The sequence below is a fragment of the Loxodonta africana genome, chromosome 6, assembly GCF_030014295.1.
Source record: "Loxodonta africana isolate mLoxAfr1 chromosome 6, mLoxAfr1.hap2, whole genome shotgun sequence".
NCBI lineage: Eukaryota > Metazoa > Chordata > Mammalia > Proboscidea > Elephantidae > Loxodonta > Loxodonta africana.
Window position 1 is genome coordinate 30,258,821 of NC_087347.1, and position 19,127 is coordinate 30,277,947.

General features: G+C 37.8%; 1 protein-coding gene across 1 annotated transcript in view; it reads left to right on the forward strand.

The window, feature by feature from the left end:
• Nucleotides 1-19,127, forward strand: part of PECR (peroxisomal trans-2-enoyl-CoA reductase) — a 38,964-nt gene that overhangs the window by 11,304 nt on the left and 8,533 nt on the right. Inside the window, exons 5-6 of the mRNA XM_064286702.1 lie at nt 8,168-8,264; nt 17,680-17,787. Of these exons, the coding sequence (XP_064142772.1) occupies nt 8,168-8,264; nt 17,680-17,787 (205 nt within the window). The remainder of the gene's footprint in view (nt 1-8,167; nt 8,265-17,679; nt 17,788-19,127) is intronic.

A 19,127-nucleotide genomic window follows, 5' to 3' on the forward strand; every position in this document is an offset into this window, starting at 1 on the left:
CCATGAGTCGGAATTGACTTGATGGCAACTAAACACTGTTCTATATCTTACTGTTCTCAAAAGAACAATATATCCTAGAGATATTTTCTTAACAGTGTCTAAAGGGCTTTCTTGTTATTTTTTATGGCTACATAGTATATCATTGCATAAACTATAAATAAACTATATCTTATTCAACCATTTTCTAATAGATAACCATCTAGGTTGTCTACAACCTTTTGTTATTACCAGAATAAATGAATAAGTAATACAGAAGAAACAAAAATGAAAACAACTGAAAAACTTGCAATAATTAACATATATACAGCATATGGCATGTGAGCTAAATTGCAAGAAGTGTAATTGCGGGGTCAAAATGTAATGTAATTTTGATAGATATTGTCAAATTCTGCCCTTCGTAGAGGGTGTGTAGTTCCCTTATTTTGAGCTAAGTGAAGTATAACATCCTCTTGTATATGTATATGTAATATCGTTTGTATTCTCCCATTTCTTAGGAAGCCAGGAATTGGAATTTTAAGAGGCAATAGGGAAGACTTTATTTCTGCACTATCAGATATCAGGCGCTAAAAAAATTATAGAAATAATATATACTCATTTGAGAAAAGGTAGAAAATATTGGTAATTTTTAAAACTTAAAAATCTCCTAAAATGTCACCCAGAGATAAATTGCTAAGCAGATAGTTAAAGAGTGTTTAGCCTAATGGTGTTTTTGTTTATTTGTTTATTCATTTCGCTTTGTTTTCCCCAAAGGAAGTACAGATACACAAAAAGTCTCTTGTCCTTGCCCATCCCAATCCACTCTCTTGAGTTTAAAATTTCTAGTTAGTTGGACAACTTGAAAAAATGATATAATTACATATGTGTGTGAGTATGTTTATATGCTTAGTAAAAAACAGAAATAGAATTATATTTCGAATACTCATTTTCAAGTTGCTTTTTTAACTTAATATTCATTTTTTATCGAACCAAAATGTACCAAGACTTTGGCTTCAGGTCAAGATGGAGTAACAGGGACAGGTTTTAACTTCCTTTATGAAACAACTAAAAAAGGGACAAAATATATGAAACAATGACACTCCGAGACATTGGACATCAGGCAGTGAAGGACAGTAATTTCTGAAGAACAGGAAACAAGTGAGGTGAGCCCTTAGAGTACTCCAGTTTATTGCCTGGAGAAAGTTTCCCAGTTGTGACTCAGGTAGGGGAACTGAGTCAGAGACTGACTATTTCTCTTAGTTGAGAAAAAGAACTGGGAGACCAGAGAAGTCAAGGCAGCTTGAGATTGCAGGACAGAATACTGGAAAAGAGAGAGCTGCAGTGATAGAGAACTTGACCTGGAAATCTGCGCAGGCTCTCTTTCTGGTGTTGAGCTGAGTACTGATCATTGCCTGCATGTGGGAAAACTACCTGAGACTGGGAAAAGAACCACCTGAAAGGATTAGAAGGAACAGTGCTGGGAGCTCACAAAGGGCCTGGAATAGTGCCTGTTCCCAACATCCAGTCTATAAAACTTTATAACTGAACAACAGCTAGACTGGAAAACCTTAGTCTTGCTCCAATAGTAGAGGAATATATCCCTAGACTAAAAGCAGCTCTGGTCCCACTAAACAGTGCTTAAAGGCAAGGCATGAAAGGATCAGACTTTTTCCAAGTAGGTTAATAGCATCCCAAAACAAAGCTGAAGAATATTTATAGGAATATACTAAAACTTATAGACTACTTCAACATCTCAACAACAAAAAGACCAATAATCCAATTGAAAAATGGGCAAAGGACATGAACAGACACTTCACCGAAGAAGACATTCAGGCAGCTAACAGACACATTGAGGAAATGCTTGCAATTATTAGCCATAAGAAATGCACATCAGAACTACAGTGAGATACCGTCTTACTCTGACATAACTGGCACGAATCAAGAAACAGAAAATAACAAATGTTGGAGAGATTGTGGGGAGATTGGAACTCTTATGCACTGCTAGTGGGAATGTAAAATGGTACAACCACTATGGAAAATGATACGGCGCCTCGTTAAAAAAACTAGAAATAGAAATACCATATGATCCAGCAATCCCACTCCTAGGAATATATCCTAGAGAAATAAGAGCCGTCACATGAATAGACATAGCACATCCATGTTCACTGCAGCATTATCCACAATAGCAAAAAGATGGAAACAGCCTCAGTGCCCATCCACAGATGAATGGATAAACAAGCTGTGGTACATACATATAATGGAATACTACACAACAGTAAAGAACAATGATGAATCCATGAAACATCTCACAGCATGGATGAATCTGGAGGGTGTTATGTTGAGTAAAATAAGTCAATCACAAAAGAACAAATATTGTATGAGAGCACTATTATAAAAACCCAAGGAAAGGTTTATACACAGAAAAAAACAATCTTTAGGGTTACGAGGAGGGGGCAGAGGAAATCACTAACTAGATAGTAGACAAGTATTAACTTTAGTGAGGGGAAAGACAGCACACAATATAGGGAATTTGGCACACCTTGACCAAGACAAAGTTATAGAAGCTTCCTAGATATAACCAAACACCTTGAGGAACTGAGTTACTGGGGATGAGGGCTGGGGACCATGGTCTCAGGGGATATCTAGGGCAATTGGCACAACATAGCTCATAAAGAAAATGTTCAACATCCTACTTTGGTGAGTAGCATCTCTGGTCTTAAAAGCTTGTGAATGGCCATCTTAGATACATCTATTGGTCCCATCCTGTTCGGAGCAAAGGAGAATGAAGAAAACTAAAGACACAAGGAAAATATTAGCCCAGAGGACTAAAGGACCACATGAACCACAGCCTCCACCAGCCTGAGCCCAGAAGAGCTAGATGGTGCCTCGCTACCACCACTGACTGCTGTGACAGGGATCACAATAGAGGGTCCCAGAGAAAGGGGAGAAAAATGTAGAACAAGATTAAAATTCACAAAAAAAGATCATACTTACTGGTCTGAACTGGAAGAACCCACAAGACTTTTGCCTCCAGACACCGTGCTAACTCAGAACTGAGGCTACTCCCAAAGGCTACATTTCAGCCAAAGATTAGATAGGCATATAAAACTAATGATAACATACATGAAGAACGTGCTTCTTAGTTCAATTAAGTATACTATACCAAATGGGCAACACCTGTCCAAAAGCAAAGATGAGAAGGCAGGAAGGGACAGGGAAACTGGACCAATGGACATGGGGAACTTGGGGTATAAAGGGAAAGTAGGGTGCTGACGTATGGTGGAGATTGCAACCACTGTCATGAAATGATTTGTATATAAATTTTTGAATGAGAAACTAATTTGCATTGTAAACTTTAACCTAAAGCACAATAAAGTTAAAAAATATTTCTATTTTTAGGAATATAAAAATATCCAGCACTCAACAAGGTGAAAAATCACAATGTCTAGCATCCAATAAAAAACTACCAGGTGTGCAAACCCAAAGCCCCATTACTGTTGAGTTGATTCCGACTCATAGCAACCCCACAGGGTTTCTGAGGCTGAAAATCTCTACAGAAGCAGACTGCCACATTTTTCTTCTGTGAAGCCCCTGGTGTTTTCGAACTGCTGACCTTTCAGTTAGCAGTCAGTCACTTTAACTACTGCATCACCAGAGCTCCTAGGTATACAAAGAAGCAGGAAAATACACCCATAATGAAGAGAAAAATTGATCAATCATAACTGACAATGCTAGTTAGAAGATGATGTTGTTGTTAGGTGCCATGGAGTCAGTTACAGCCCATACCAACCCTATACAACAAAATGAAACACTGCCCGGTCCTGCGCCAGCCTCACAGTTGTTGCTATGTTTGAGCCCATTGTTGCAGCCCCTGTGTCAGTCCATCTCCTTGAGGGTCTTTCTCTTTTTCACTGATTCTTTACCAAGCATGATATCCTTTTCCAAGAGTTGGTCCCACCTGATAACATGTCCAAAGTACAGGAGATGAAGTCTCGTCATTCTTGCTTCTAAGCAGCATTGTGACAGTGCTTCTTCCAAGACAGATTTGTTTGTTCTTTAATATAGAGCTTCTCTATCCTCTCTTTCCACAGATGTAGTTGATTCGATTCCACGTATTCAATCTGGCGAGGTGCACGTGTATAATTGCCATTATATGTTGTTGAAAAAAGGTATTTCCAATGAAGAAGTTGGTGTTACAAAATTCTGTCAGGTGACCTCTGGTGTCATTTCTGTCACCAAAGCCATATTTTCCAACTACTGATCCTTCTTCTTTGTTTCCAGCTTTCACATTTCAAACACCAGTAATTATCAATGCATCTTGACTGTATGTTTGATAATTCTAAATGCAGAAGTTGGTAAAATCTCCAGTTTCTTCATCTTTGGCCTTAGTGGTTGGTGCATAAATTTGAATAATAGTCATACTAACTAGTCTTCCATGTAGGCATATGGATATTATTCTGTCACTGACAGTGTTGGACTTCAGGATAGATTTCCAAAATGTTCTTTTTGACGATGAACGCAACACCATTCCTCTTCAATATGTCATTCCTGGCATAGAAGAGCATATGATTTTCTAATTCAAAATGGCCTATACCAGTCCCTTTCAGCTCACTAATGCCTAGGAAATTGATCTTTGTGCATTCTATTTCATTTTTGATGACTTCCAGCTTTCTTAGATTGATTCTTCATACTTTCCATTTTCTGATTATTAACGGATGTTTTCAGCTGTTTCTTATTTTGAGTCGTGCCACATCAGCAAATGAAGGTTCCAAAAGCTTGACTCCATCCATGCCATTAAGGTCAACTATACTTTGAGGAGGCAGCTCTTCTCCAGTTGCATTTTGAATGCCTTCCAACCTGACCTGAGGAGCACACCTTCTGGCACTACATCATACAATGTTCCACTGTTATTCATAAGGTTTTCACTGGCCAAATTTTTTTAGAAGTAGATCACTAGGTTCTTCTTCCTATTCTGTCTTAGTCTGGAAGCTCTGCTGAAATCTGTGCACCCGGGTGACCCTGCTCATATTCGAAATACTGGTGGCATAGCTTCCAGCATTACAGCAACACGCAAGCCACCGCTTTATGACAAACTGACAGAAGAGTGGTAGAATTAGAAGATAATAGAGTAATATTTTTAAAGTTTTTATTTTTAGGTGCCGTCAAGTCAATTTTTAGGTGCCATCAACCCTGTGTACAACAGAACAAAACACTGCCTGGTCCTGTGCCATCCTCACAATCATTATTATGCATTGGGTCCATTGTTGCAGCCACTGTGTCAGCTCATCTCGTTGATGGTCTTCCTCTTTTTCACTGACCCTCTGTCAAGCATGGTGTCCTTCTCCAGGTACTGATTCCTCCTGATAACATGTCCAAAGTATATGAGATGAAGTCTCACCGTCCTCTCTTTTAAGGAGCATTCTGGTTGTTCTTTGGGCAGTCCGTGGTATATATTCGATATTCTTCACCAACACCGTAATTCAAAGGCATCAATTCTTTGGTCTTCCTTATTCATTGCCCAGCTTTTGCATGCATATGAGGCAATTGAAAACACCATGGCTTCGGTCAGGCTTGTTGTCTTAGTCATCTAGTGCTGCCATAACAGAAATACCACAACTGGATAGCTTTAACAAAGAGAAATTTATTCTCTCACGGTACTAGGGTGTCGGCTCCTGGGGAAGGCTTTCTCTTGCAGCTCTGGAGGAAGGTCCTCATCTTCAATCTTCCGCCAGTTGAGGAGCTTCTCAGGCACAAGGACCCCATGTGCAAAGGACATGCTCTGCTCCTGGTGCTGCTTTCTTAGTGGTATAAGGTCCCCAACTCTCTGCTTCCCTTTTGTTTTATCTCTTGAGAGAGAAAAGGTGATGCAGACCACACCCCAGGGAAACTCCCTTTACCTTGGATCAGGGAGGTGACCTAAGTAAGGGTGGTGTTACAATCCCACCCTAATCCTCTCAACATAAAATTACAGTCACAAAATGGAGGACAACTACACTATACTGGGAATCATGGCCTGACCAAGTTGATACACACATTTTTGGAGGGACGTAATTCAATGCATGATACTCACCTTAGTCTTCAAGGTGATATATTTGCTTTTCAACACTCTAAGGAGATCTTTTGCAGCAGATTTGCCTAGTGCGATGTGCCTTTTGATTTCTTGACTCCTGCTTCTATGGGTGTTGATTGTGGATCCAAGTAAAATGAAATCCTTGACAACTTCAGTCTTTTCCCTGCTTATCATCATATTGCCTATTGGTCTAATTATGAGGATTTTTGTTTCTTTATGTTGAGGTGTAATCCAGACTGAAGGCTGTGGTCTTTGATCTTCATCAGTAAGTGCTTCAAGTCCTCTTCACTTTCAGCAAGCAAGGTTGTGTCATCTGCATATCATAAGTTGTTAATGAGTCTTCCCCGAGTCCTGATGCCTTGTTCTTCATATAGTTTAGCTTCTTGTATTATTTGCTTAGCATACAGACTGAATAAGTATGGTGAAAGGGTACAACCCTGATACACAACTTTCCTTACTTTAAACCACCCAGTACTCCCTTGTTCTGTTTGAACAACTGCCTCTTGATCTATGTACAGGTTCCACACGAGCACAGAGTAAGTGTTCTGGAATTCCCATTCTTTTCAATGTTGTCCATAATTTGTTATGATCCACACAGTCGAATGCGTTTGCACAGTCAATAAAACACAGGTAAACACCTTTCTGGTATTCTCTGCTTTCAACCAGGATCCATCTGAAATCAGCAGCGTTATCCCTCGTTCCACATCCTCTTCTGAATCCGGCTTGAATCTCCGGCAGTTCCCTGCTGATGTACTGCTGCAACCACTTTTGAATAGCCTTCAGCAAAATTTTACTTATGTATAATATTAATGATATTGTTTGATAATTCCCACATTCAGTTGGATCACCTTCCTTTGAAATAGACATAAATATGGATCTCTTCTAGCCGGTTGACCAAGTAGCTGCCTTCCAAATTTCTCAGTATAGATGAGTGAGTACCTCCTGAGCTACATCCGTTTATTGAGACATCTCAGTTGGTATTCCATCTATTTCTGGAGCCTTGTTTTTCACCAGTGTCTTCAGTGCAGCTTGGACTTCTTCCTTCAGTACCGTCAATGATCGTATGTTACCTCCTGAAATGGTCGAATGTTGACCAGCTCTTTTTAGTACAATGTATTCCTTCCACCTTCTTTTGATGCTTCCTGCATCGTTCAGTATTTCGCCCATAGAATCCTTCACTGTTGCAACTCAAGACTTGTATTTTTTCTTCAGATCTTTGAGTTTGAGAACTGCTGAGCGTGTACTTCCCTTTTGGTTTTCTAGCTCCAGGTCTTTGCACATGTCAATATTATACTTTTAAAGTACTGACAGAAAAAAATGATGATGCAGAATTTTTACCCAGTGAAATACCTTTAAGAAAGAAAGGTGAAATAAAGACTTTCTGAATGTACAAAATCTGAAAAAATTCATTACCAGCTGTCCTGCACTAAAAGAAATGTTAAAGGAAGTCCAACAGCATTTGCTAAATTATATCTTTTACTCATTGATTTCAAATGTCTTTGTATATACATTTGAAAGAAAAATTTTCCTGATTAGTTTTATAAGTTAATTTTTCCACAATAAATAATCATATACTTGGTTCCGAGGATTTTGTAATCAGAATTTTCTAAGCTGTAATAGCTGTGCTTTCTGTAAGAAACCCTATACTGATGCAGGCGTGATACTTTGAACCTTTTATCTGAAAATGTAGATTTATTTAAATTTTGATATTTCTAGAAATTCTATTGGTATTTCTAGCCTAATATATGAATTTCATATCCCTTATTATTTAAAATTGATTTTAAAAATATCCATACCCTTGTAACCCTCAAAATAACCAATTTATTTGTTTTCCTGTCTTAGATGCATTTCTCTTATGCAAATGGTAATTTGGGAGACCTCAATGGGCCTAAGCAATGTGAGATTTGTTTGACTATCTGATAGCTTGGTTTGGCTTTAATATTGAAGGACCCAGTTCTGTTCTCATTGTTTAGACAAAGACTCAACAAGATACAGATTTATAAGCAGAATGCCATTGTAGGGCTATGTTCAGTCATTGGCACACTTGTCAGCTTAGGTAGTGGAGAGAAATAAATATTCAGTGAAATCTGATTGCAATGTTTATGTTCATGTTTTTAAAAGGCATAGTGGAGCTGCGAGAGAAGGTGTTTACAACCTCACCAAAACCTTATCTTTGGAATGGGCCAGCAGTGGAGTACGGATCAATTGTGTTGCACCTGTAGGTAAACTGTGTGTGTGAAAGCTGTTGACAAATTGTACTTTTCTAAATTCATTTGTGTTATTAATACAGGTATTTGTTATATGAATACCTAGTATGGAAGATGTACTTTATAAAATAGATAAAATCAGAAAGTCTTCATTTGTATTACAGAAGTAGTCCTTGATTAACAACCAGATTGTCAAGAACGTTAAATTAAGCCAGTGATTCTCTGGTTGTATATTGGAATTATCTGGTAAGTGTTTTAAAAATAGTGATGCATGAACTTTACCCCAGACGATGGGGTCCAGGCATCTGTATTTGTAAGAGCTCCCTTGGAAATTCAAATGCACAGTGAAGGTTGAGAACTGCTGTTTGAAGGACTGAATTTTTCCGACTTACTTTGGTATTTCTTTGTAAATCATTAATCCTTTGACAAGAAAGAGAGAAACTTAAAGTCAGAGTTTTAGAGAGGAACTCCTACTTAAAGACCAACTAGAAGTCAAGATACAATTTTTCTGAGATACTAAATAAATGATAGAAGAAAAAAACCTCACAATATAGTCAACTTCAAAAACTATCATTTTTATGAAACAAGCTTAAGCTTCTTTGGAAATTACATGCTGGTGATGTACGTCAAAAGAGACATTAACCTAAGTATCTCACTCATCTTGTAATACTCAGCTTAAATTCCCCTTCCTATTTGATATTTCCTATTCATTGCTATGATAGTAATCATCCCTCCATGTGAAACTGTCTAGTATCTATGGATATTATCTGTAGTGCTACTTATATAGTACGTATAGATACTATATCCATGCCACTCAGTGGGAGCTAAGCATGAACTGAATTGTTGAAGTCAGCAGAGAAATCTGATCTCTAACAAAATTGCAGAGTCCTGGAAGCCAAGGACTTCATATCCCTTCAATCCTCCATAGCTTACATTACCTTGCCCATATTCCACTCAGATATTTACAGGACAAATTAAATATTATTCCATTCTTAAATGTCAATACCTGGGAATTCTGGCTTTCTTGAAAACCTTAAATGGTGTTTACTATTATTAGTACAAATTTTGACTCATGTTTGTCCTCTAGAGATTTTTCAGGTTTAATGTCTAAACCTTGATATTACTAGAAGATTTCACCCTCTTTAAATGAAAGGTTACAGATAGTTTGATTGGAAGCCAGTGTATCATCCAGATATCATTTGGAGTAATTAGTACATCCAAATATTTCTCATCTTTAATTTCTCCCCTCTTCTTCCCTCCTCCCCATAACCTCTACGTAGCTGTGAGGCAATAACAAATAGCTTAATTTTCCTGTAGTATACAGCTTTTGAGTCATTTTTCCTGGCTTTATGAGCTCTTAAAAGCTAATGAAAAACAAGTAAAAGAATTGTTTTTTTTTTAATTTTTATTGTGCTTTAAGTGAAAGTTTACAAATCAAGTCAGTCTCTCACGCACAAACTTACATACATTTTGCTACATACTCCCAGCTGCTCTCCTCCTAATGAGACAACCCGCTCCCTCCCCCCACACTCTCTTTTCCTCTCCATTTTGCTAGCTTCTAACCCCCTCTACCTTCTCATCTCCCCTCCAGGGAGGAGACGCCCATGTAGTCTCAAGTGTCCACCTGATCCGAGAAGCTCACTCCTTACCAGCATCCCTCTCCAACCCATTGTCCAGTCCAATCCCTGTCTGAAGGGTTGAGTTTGGAAATGGTTCCTGTCCTGGGCCAACAGAAGGTCTGGGGGCCATGACCTCCAGGGTCCTTCTAATCTCAGTCAGACTATTAACTCTGGATTTTTTAATGAGAATTTGGGGTCTGCATTCCACTGCTCTCCCGCTCCCTCAGGGGTTCTCTGTTGCGTTCCCTGTCAGGGCAGTCATCGGTTGTAGCCTGGCACCATCCAGCTCTTCTGGTCTCAGGCTGATGTAGTCTCTGGTTTATGTGGCCCTTTCTGTCTCTTGGGCTCATAATTACCTTGTGTCCTTGGTGTTCTTCATTCTCCTTTGATCCAGGTGGGTTGAGACCAATTGATGCATCTTAGATGGCTGGTTGCTAGCGTTTAATACCCCAGATGCCTATCTCCAAGGTGGGATGCAGAATGTTTTCTTAATAGATTTTATTATCCCAGTTGACTTAGATGTCACCTGAAACCATGGTCCCTGAACCCCTGCCCCTGCTACGCTGGTTTTTTTTTCAGTTTATTTCAGAAACTTCTTTGCTTTTCGTTTAGTCAAGTTGCGCTGACCTCGCCTGTATTGTGTGTTGTCTTTCTCGTCACCTAAAGTAGTACTTATCTACTATCTGATTAGTGAATACACCTCTCCCCTCTCGTAACCATCAAAGAATATTTTCTTCTCTGTTTAAACTATTCCTTGAGTTCTTATAATAGTGGTCTTATACAATATTTGTCCTTTTGCAACTGACTAATTTCACTCAGCATAATGCCTTCCAGATCCCTCCATGTTATGAAATGTTTCGCAGATTCATCACTGTTCTTTATGGATGCATAGTATTCCATTGTGTGAATATACCATGATTTATTTATCCATTCATCTGTTGATGGGCACCTTAGTTGCTTCTATGTTTTTGCTATTCTCAGCAGTGCTGCAGTGAACATGGGTGTGCATATATCTGTTCGTGTCAAGGCTCTTATTTCTCTAGGATATATTCCAAGGAGTGGGATTGCTGGATCATATGGTAGTTCTATTTCTAGCTTTTTAAGGAAGCGCCACATTGATTTCCAAAGTGGTTGTACCATTTTACATTCCCACCAGCGGTGTATAAGTGTTCCAGTCTCTCCACAACCTCTCCAGCATTTATTGTTTTTTGTTTTTTGGATTATTGTCAGCCTTGTTGGAGTGAGATGGAATCTCATTGTAGTTTTGATCTGCGTTTCTCTAATGGCTAATGATTGTGAGCATTTCCTCATGTATCTGTTAGCTACCTGAATGTCTTCTTTAGTGAAGTGTCTGTTCATATCTTTTGTCCATTTTTTAATTGGATTATTTGTCTTTTTGCAGTTGAGTTTTTGCAGTATCATGTAGATTTTAGAGATCAGGTGCTGATCGGAAATGTCGTAGCTAAAAACTTTTTCCCAGTCTGTAGGTAATCTTTTTACTCTTTTGGTAAAGTCTTTGCATGAGCATAGGTGTTTGATTTTTAGGAGCTCCCAGTTATCTAGTTTTTCTTCTGCATTGTTAGTAATGTTTTGTATACTGTTTATGCCATGTATTAGGGCTCCTAATGTTGCCCCTATTTTTTCTTCCATGATCTTTATCGTTTTAGATTTTATATTTAGGTATTGGATGCATTTTGAGCTTGTCTTTGTGCATGGAGTGAGGTATGGGTCTTGTTTCATTTTTTTGCAGATGGATATCCAGTTATGCCAGCACCATTTGTTAAAAAGACTGTCTTTTCCCGTTTAACTGTTTTGGGGTCTTTGTCAAATATCAACTGCTCATATGTGGATGGATTTATGTCTGGATTCTCCATTCTGTTCCATTGGTCTATGTATCTGTTGTTGTACCAGTACCAGGCTGTTTTGACTACTGTGGCGGTATAATAGGTTCTAAAATCAGATAGAGTAAGGCCTCCCACTTTGTTCTTCCTTTTCAGTAATGCTTTACTTATCCAGGGCCTCTTTCCCTTCCATATGAAGTTGGGGATTTGTTCATCTCATTAAAGAATGTCGTTGGAATTTGGATCGGAATTGCATTAAAAGTATAGATCGCTTTTGGTAGAATAGACATTTTTATAATGTTAAGTCTTCCTATCCATGAGCAAGGTATGTTTTTCCACTTATGTAGATCTCTTTTGTTTTCTTGCAGGAGCGTATTGTAGTTTTCTTTGTATAAGTTTTTACATCTCTGGTAAGATTTATTCCTAAGTATTTTTATCTTCTTGGGGGCTGCTGTAAATGGTATTGATTTGGTGATTTCCTCTTTGATGTTCTTTTTGTTGGTGGAGAGGAATCCAACTGATTTTTGTATGTTTATCTTGTATCCTGATACTCTGCTGAACTCTTCTATTAGTTTCAGTAGTTTTCTTGAGGATTCCTTAGGGTTTTCTGTGTATAATATCATGTCTTCTGCAAATTGAGGTAATTTTACTTCTTCCTTGCCAACCTGGATGCCCTTTATGTCTTTGTCTAGCCTAATTGCTCTGGCTAGGACCTCCTGCACAAAGTTGAATAAGAGCAGTGATAAAGGGCATCCTTATCTGGTTCCCATTCTCAAGGGGAATGCTTTCAGGCTCTCTCCATTTAGGATGATGTTGGCCATTGGCTAAGTATAAAGACAGTGCCGTTGAGTTGATTCCAACTCATAGCTACCCTATACGACAGAATAGAACTGCCCCACAGAGTTTCTAAGGAGCACCTGGTGGATTCGAACTGCTGACCCTTTGGTTAGCAGCCATAGCATGTAACCACTATGCCACCAGGGTTTCCTGGCTATGTATAAATGCCCTTTATTATGTTGAGGAATTTTCCTTCTATTCCTATTTTACTGAGAGTTTTTATCATGAACGAGTGTTGAATTTTGTCAAATGCCTTTTCTGCATCAATTGATAAAATCGTGATTCTTGTCTTTTGTTTTATTTATGTGATGGATTACATTAATTATTTTTCTAATGTTGAACCATCCCTGCATATCTGGTATGGATCTAACTTGGTCCTGGTGAATTATTTTTTTGATATGTTGTTGAATTCTATTGGCTAGAAATTTTGTTGATGATTTTTGCATCTAAGTTCATGAGGGATATAGGTCTATAATTTTCTTTTTTTGTGGTGTCTTTACCTGGTTTCGGTATCAGGGATATGCTGGCTTCATAGAATGAGTTTGAGAGTGTTCCGTTCTTTTGTATGCTCTGACATACCTTTAGTAGTAGTGGTGTTAACTCTTCTCTGAAAGTTTGGTAGAACTCTGCAGTGAAACCATCTGGACCAGGGCTTTTTTTTGTTGGGAGAATTTTTTGATTACCTTTCCAATCTCTTCTTTTGTTATGGGTCTATTTAGTTGTTCTACCTCTGTTTGTGTTAGTTTAGGTAGGTAGTGTGTTTCTAGGAAATCATCCATTTCTTCTAGGTTTTCAAATTTGTTAGAGTACAATTTTTCATAGTAATCTGATATGATTCTTTTCATTTCAGTTGGGCCTGTTGTAATATCGCCCATCTCATTTCTTATTTAGGTTATTTGCTTCTTCTGTTTTTCTTTTGTGAGTTTGGCCAATGGTTTATCAATTTTGTTGGTTTTTTTCAAAAAACCATATTTTGGTCTTTTTAATTCTTTCAGTTGTTTTTCTGTTTTCTATTTCATTTAGTTCTGCTCTAATTTTTATTATTTGTTTTCTTCTGGTGACTGAAGGTTTCTTTTGTTGCTCTCTTTCTATTTGTTCAAGTTGTAGGGATAATTCTTTGATTTTGGCTCTTTGTTCTTTCTGCATGAGTGCATTTATTGATATAAATTGACTTCTGAGCACTGCTTTCACCGTGACCCAAAGGTTCTGATAGGAAGTGTTTTCATTCTCATCGGATTCTATGAATTTCTTTATTCCATCCTTAATGTCTTCTATAATCCAGTCTTTTTTGAGCAAGGTGCTGTTCAGTTTCCAAGTGTTTGATTTCTTTTCCCTGCTTTTTCTGTTATTGATTTCCACTTTTATGGCATTATAGTCAGAGAAGATGCTTTGTAATATTTCACTGTTTTGAATTCTGCTAAGGCTTGCTTTATGACCTAATGTGTGGTCTATTCTAGAGAATGTTCCATGTGCATTAGAAAAGAAAGTATACTTGGTTGCTGTTGGATGGAGTGTTCTGTATATGTTTATGAGGTCAAGTTGGTTGATTGTGGCATTTAGATCTTCCGTGCCTTTATTGAGCTTCTTTCTGGATGTCCTATCCTTCACCGAAAATGGTGTGTTGAGGTCTTCTACTATTATTGTGGAGCTGTCCATCTCACTTTTCAATGCTGTTAGAGTTTGTTTTTTGTATCTTGCAGCCCTGTCATTGGGTGCATAAATATTTAATATGGTTATATCTTCTTGGTATATTGTCCCTTTAATCATTACATAGTGTCCGTTCTTATCCTTTATGATGGATTTAACTTTAAAGTCTACTTTGTCAGAAATTAATATTGCCACTCCTGTACTTTTTTGATTGTTTTTTGCTTGATATGTGTCTTTTCCATCCTTTGAGTTTTAGTTTGTTTGTGTCTCTAAGTCTAAGGTGTGTCTCTTGTGGGCAGCATACAGATGGATCGTGTTTTTTAATCCATTTTGACACACTTTGTCTCTTTATTGGTGCATTTAGGCCATTTACATTCAGCGTAATTATAGATAGGTAAGAATTTAATGCCATCGTTTTGATGTCTTTTTTTGTGTGTTGTTGACAGTTTCTTTTTCCCACTTAATTTTATGTGCCGAGTAGATTATATATTGTCCTTTCCTTACATTCATTGTTGTTGATTTTGTTTCTGCTGAGTCTCTATTTTTTTCTTGTATTTTATTGTAATGAGTAGGACAGTTTGTCTCCTTTGTGGTTACCTTATTATTTACCCCTATTTTTCTAAACTTAAGCGTAACTTCTGTTTCTTTGTGTAGCCGTATATTCCTCTTCATATGGAATGTCTTTGATTACATTTCTTAGTCCCTCTTTATTGTTTTAATGTTGTCTTTTATATAATAACATTGTTGTTACCCTGTTTTGAGCTTTTTTTTTTTTTAAATCTTGCTTTGTCTGGGCTGATTTCTCATTGCTCTGCCCAGTGTTCTAGTCTCGGGTTGATACCTGATATTATTGATTTTCTAACCAAAGAACTCCCTTTAGTATTTCTTGTAGTTTTCGATTGGTTTTTACGAATTCTCTAATCTTCTGTTTATCTGGAAATGTCCTAATTTCACCTTTATATTTAAGAGGCAGTTTTGCTGGATACATGATTCTTGGCTGGCAATTTTTTTCCTTCAATTGTCTAAGTAAGTCATCGCATTGCCTTCTTGCCTGCATGGTTTCTGAATCCGAGCTTATTCTTATTGGCTCTCCTTTGTAGGTGACTTTTTGTTTATCCCTAGCTGCTCTTAAAATTCTCTCTTTATCTTTGGTTTTGGCAAGTTTGATTATAATATGTCTTGGTGACTTTCTTTTAACATCTACCTTATGTCGAGTTCGATGAGCATCTTGGATAGACATCTTCTCATCTTTCACAATATCAGGGAAGTTTTCTGCCAAGAAATCTTCAACAGTTCTCTCTGTATTTTCTGTTATCTCTCCCTGTTCTGGTACTCCAATCACTCGTAGGTTATTTCTCTTGATAGAGTCCCACATGATTCTTAAGGTTTCTTCATCTTTTTAAATTCTTTTTATCTGATTTTTCTTCAAATATATTAGTGTCAAGTGATTTATCTTCAAGTTCAGAAATTCTGGCTTCTACTTGCTCAATTCTGCTCCTCTAACTTTCTGTTGAGTTGTCTACTTCTGTAATTTTATTTTTAGTCTTCTGGGTTTCTGACTGCTGTCTGTCTATGGATTTTTCCAGCTTATTAAATTTTTCATTATGTTCCTGAATAATCTTTCTGATTTATTCAGTTGCTTTATCTGTGTGTTCCTTGGCTTGTTCTGCATACTGCCTCATTTCCTTCCTGATGTCTTGAGGGGTTCTGTATACTAAACTTTTGTATTCTGCCTCTGGTAATTCCAGGAATGCACTTTCATCTAGAAGACCCCTGGATTCTTTGTTTTGAGAGCTTGTTGAGGTGATCATGGTCTGTTTCTTTATGTGAGTTGATATTGACTGTTGTCTCTGAGCCATCTGTAAGTTATTGTATTAGTTTATGCTTGCTTACTGTGTCGTAGCTGCTTGCTTTGTTTTGTTTTAATATGTCCAAATGGGTTGCTTGAGTGAGCTAGCTTGATTATTTTCACCTTTGGAGCTCTGGTGTCCTGTCCCCAGCTGTCTAGAGCTGTTATCCGGTGTATTAGTCTAGGAGTCCATTCACTTTTCTAGTATGAATTCAGCTCAGGTGTCCAGGTAGCTGATCATCAAGTATGTGTTACAGGCTTTGTCCTATAGTCTTAGAGGGATAAGGTGATTGGTGTAGGTACCGGTATCTGGTTGCAGCGGGGGTCACACTCTGAACAAGGCAGGGGGTTGAGAACCGACCCCTGAGTGTCTCTAAGGAAAGTACGTCCCTGTTCCCTATAGCATGCAGGTCGTGGGCTCTGCAGACGGACCATGGGCACCCAGTGTTTTTGGTTGTAAGGACTGGGAGCTACCAATTATCCTTGGACCCCTGTTGCGGGTGGCTGGGTGACCTGAGTGGAGCTACCAGTCCTTAGGCCCCTGATGTGGGTAGGTGAGGACCCTGTTTAATAGGCAAAGGTATGTCAGACATCAAACACCCCCCTCTCCACTGCACAGCTGAACCGGTTGAAGTCTGCCAACAAGGGCCCATTCTCCTGAAATAGGCCCACATAGGTCCATGCAGAGGGGAAAGGTGCTGAAAGTCCACAGACCGTTTATGCCTGGACAGAAGGCGCTTCTCTCCTGAGCTCCCCCGGTTAGACAAAAAAAAAAGTGGAGCTGGCAAATTATCTTTTCCCCCAAATGCAAATTTTCTCCTTCTCCAAGGCCAGGAAGATGGCTCTAGGCACTCAACAGGGCCTGTCTCAGGCCCAGGGAATTCAGCCGCTCCAGCCGGCTTGGGGGTAGGGGGGCACAGTAAAATATACACAAGTATTTAGCTTTTGTCGTGAACGCTGTTGTTCGGTTCTGGAGGTGTGAGTAGGCTGTGTGGCTGGCTGCTGCTCCCTGAGGAAACTGCGGCTGAACGATAGTACCAGCCTGCCGCCGCGCTCTGGGAATGGTGCCTGAGGGCTCCATGTGATTCAGGTCTGATAACTCCTCTCCATTTCTGAACCGTCTATTCCTCCCCCGCCCCTCTGTTCATTTTCTAAGCTTGCATTTGATGCTCAGGGCTCCTAGGTTGTCATAAATATACTCGTTTCACTTGTTTTTTTCGGTCTTTGTTGTAAAGAGGGCTCGCCGGAAGTGTCTGTCTATTCCACCATCTTGGCTCTGGCCAATAAAACAATTCTTAATTAAAATGTTAGGTAGGTAGATTAGATAAAAGAGCCCTGGTGACACATTGGTTAAAGCACTTGGCTGCTAACTAAAAGGTCAGAGGTTTGAACCCACCAGCCACTCTAATGGAGAAAGATGTGGCAGTTTGCTTCCATAAAGATTACAGCCTTGGAAACCCTATGGGGCAGTTCTTCTCTGTCCTATAGAATCACTGTGAGGTGGAATCAACTCGACAGCAATGGGTTTAATTTTCTGGTATTAGTTGTCCATCAGTAGAGTCAATGATTAGACTGTCTTTATAGTTAATATTTAACCTTATATATTTTGTTTCTGTTTTCTTTTTAATCATAGGGAGTAATTTTTTCTGACACTGCTTTTGGAAACTATGGTGTTTTGGAAAATGAATTAACTGGGTCTGTTCAACATATCCCAGCTAAAAGATTTGGAGTTCCTGAGGAGGTAATATATATTTCTAGCTTTGATTAAATTTACTTTGTTTTATACTTTGGAAATTTGTAACATTTGGGGCCCTTTTTATGTGCTCTCATTGACTGATAGAGATTACTTTTTCCACTACCTCTAAACCGTTTCCTCAATGCTTTCTGGCTTTCGAAAATGTCCTGGTTAGTTTTGAACTAGCAACAGTCTTTACTCAGGAGTGAATGCAATGTGAAATAAGAACAGCATGGTTTATTATTTCATCACACTTTTCAGCTGTATTATCTTATTATTGATATACTGTATTAAAATTAAAACTGAAAAACTTTTTTAAATTTATTATTTCATTTAAAACAAAATAACTTGTCCTAAAGAACAGAAGAAAAGACCAAAGTAAATACAGAGACACGTCATATTTCTATATGGGGAGAATCACTTTTATTAAAAATTTATCAATTTTTATTTAAAATTATTAAAAGTCCTTTATAATCAGAATATTATAAAACTATATAAGGAAACTACACATAAAACTATAGTCGTTTAAGAAGTCTGGGCAGTTATACTGTAATCAAATAAAATTAGTGGAACAAAAGGGATGCTTGATTTAGACCATTTTTTTTTTTACACATGGAAGTTTAGTATAGGATAAAAGTAGAATTTCAGATCTACGAGGAAAGGATGAGTCACTCAGCAAAAGCTTTGGGGCAATTTGCTGTCCGTTTAGAAATAATTAGATTAGACTCCCTACCTCATATCACATAGAAAATACTTTTGGATACATTAAAATGCTAAATATTAAAAAAAAAAAAAAAAAACTATTAGAAGAAATATTATACCAATTCATAGAACTAGCTTTCATTGTCAGTTTGATGTATGTCTTCCAGAAATTTACTGTGCATGAACAAAAAGTGATATATGTATGTTTACATTTTTACAAAATGGGATTCTACTTTATGTTCTTTTTTGCAACTTTTTGTGGATAGAAGATATTAGATTTAATAGACCTTATTGTTGGATATTTTAAATGGATTATTTCTATTTTTGTTACGATAATAATGCAGTGAACATCCTTGAGCATAGCCATGCACTCCTGTGTGAAGGGGTAAATTTCTAGAAGTGAAACTCCTAAATGAATACATATTTGCATTTTAAATTTCAGAAGATAGTGTTAAATTATTTGGTGAGCCGTGTTCAGCAAGGCGCTTGGACTTTTATTCTGAAAGCTAAGAGGAGTTTTTGAATATTTTTAATCAAGGGAATGATATGATTAAATTTTCATTTTGAACAGAACACTATTTATGTGTTCTCTATTATTGATTTACTGTATTAAGATTAAAACTGAAATTTAAAAAATATTAATT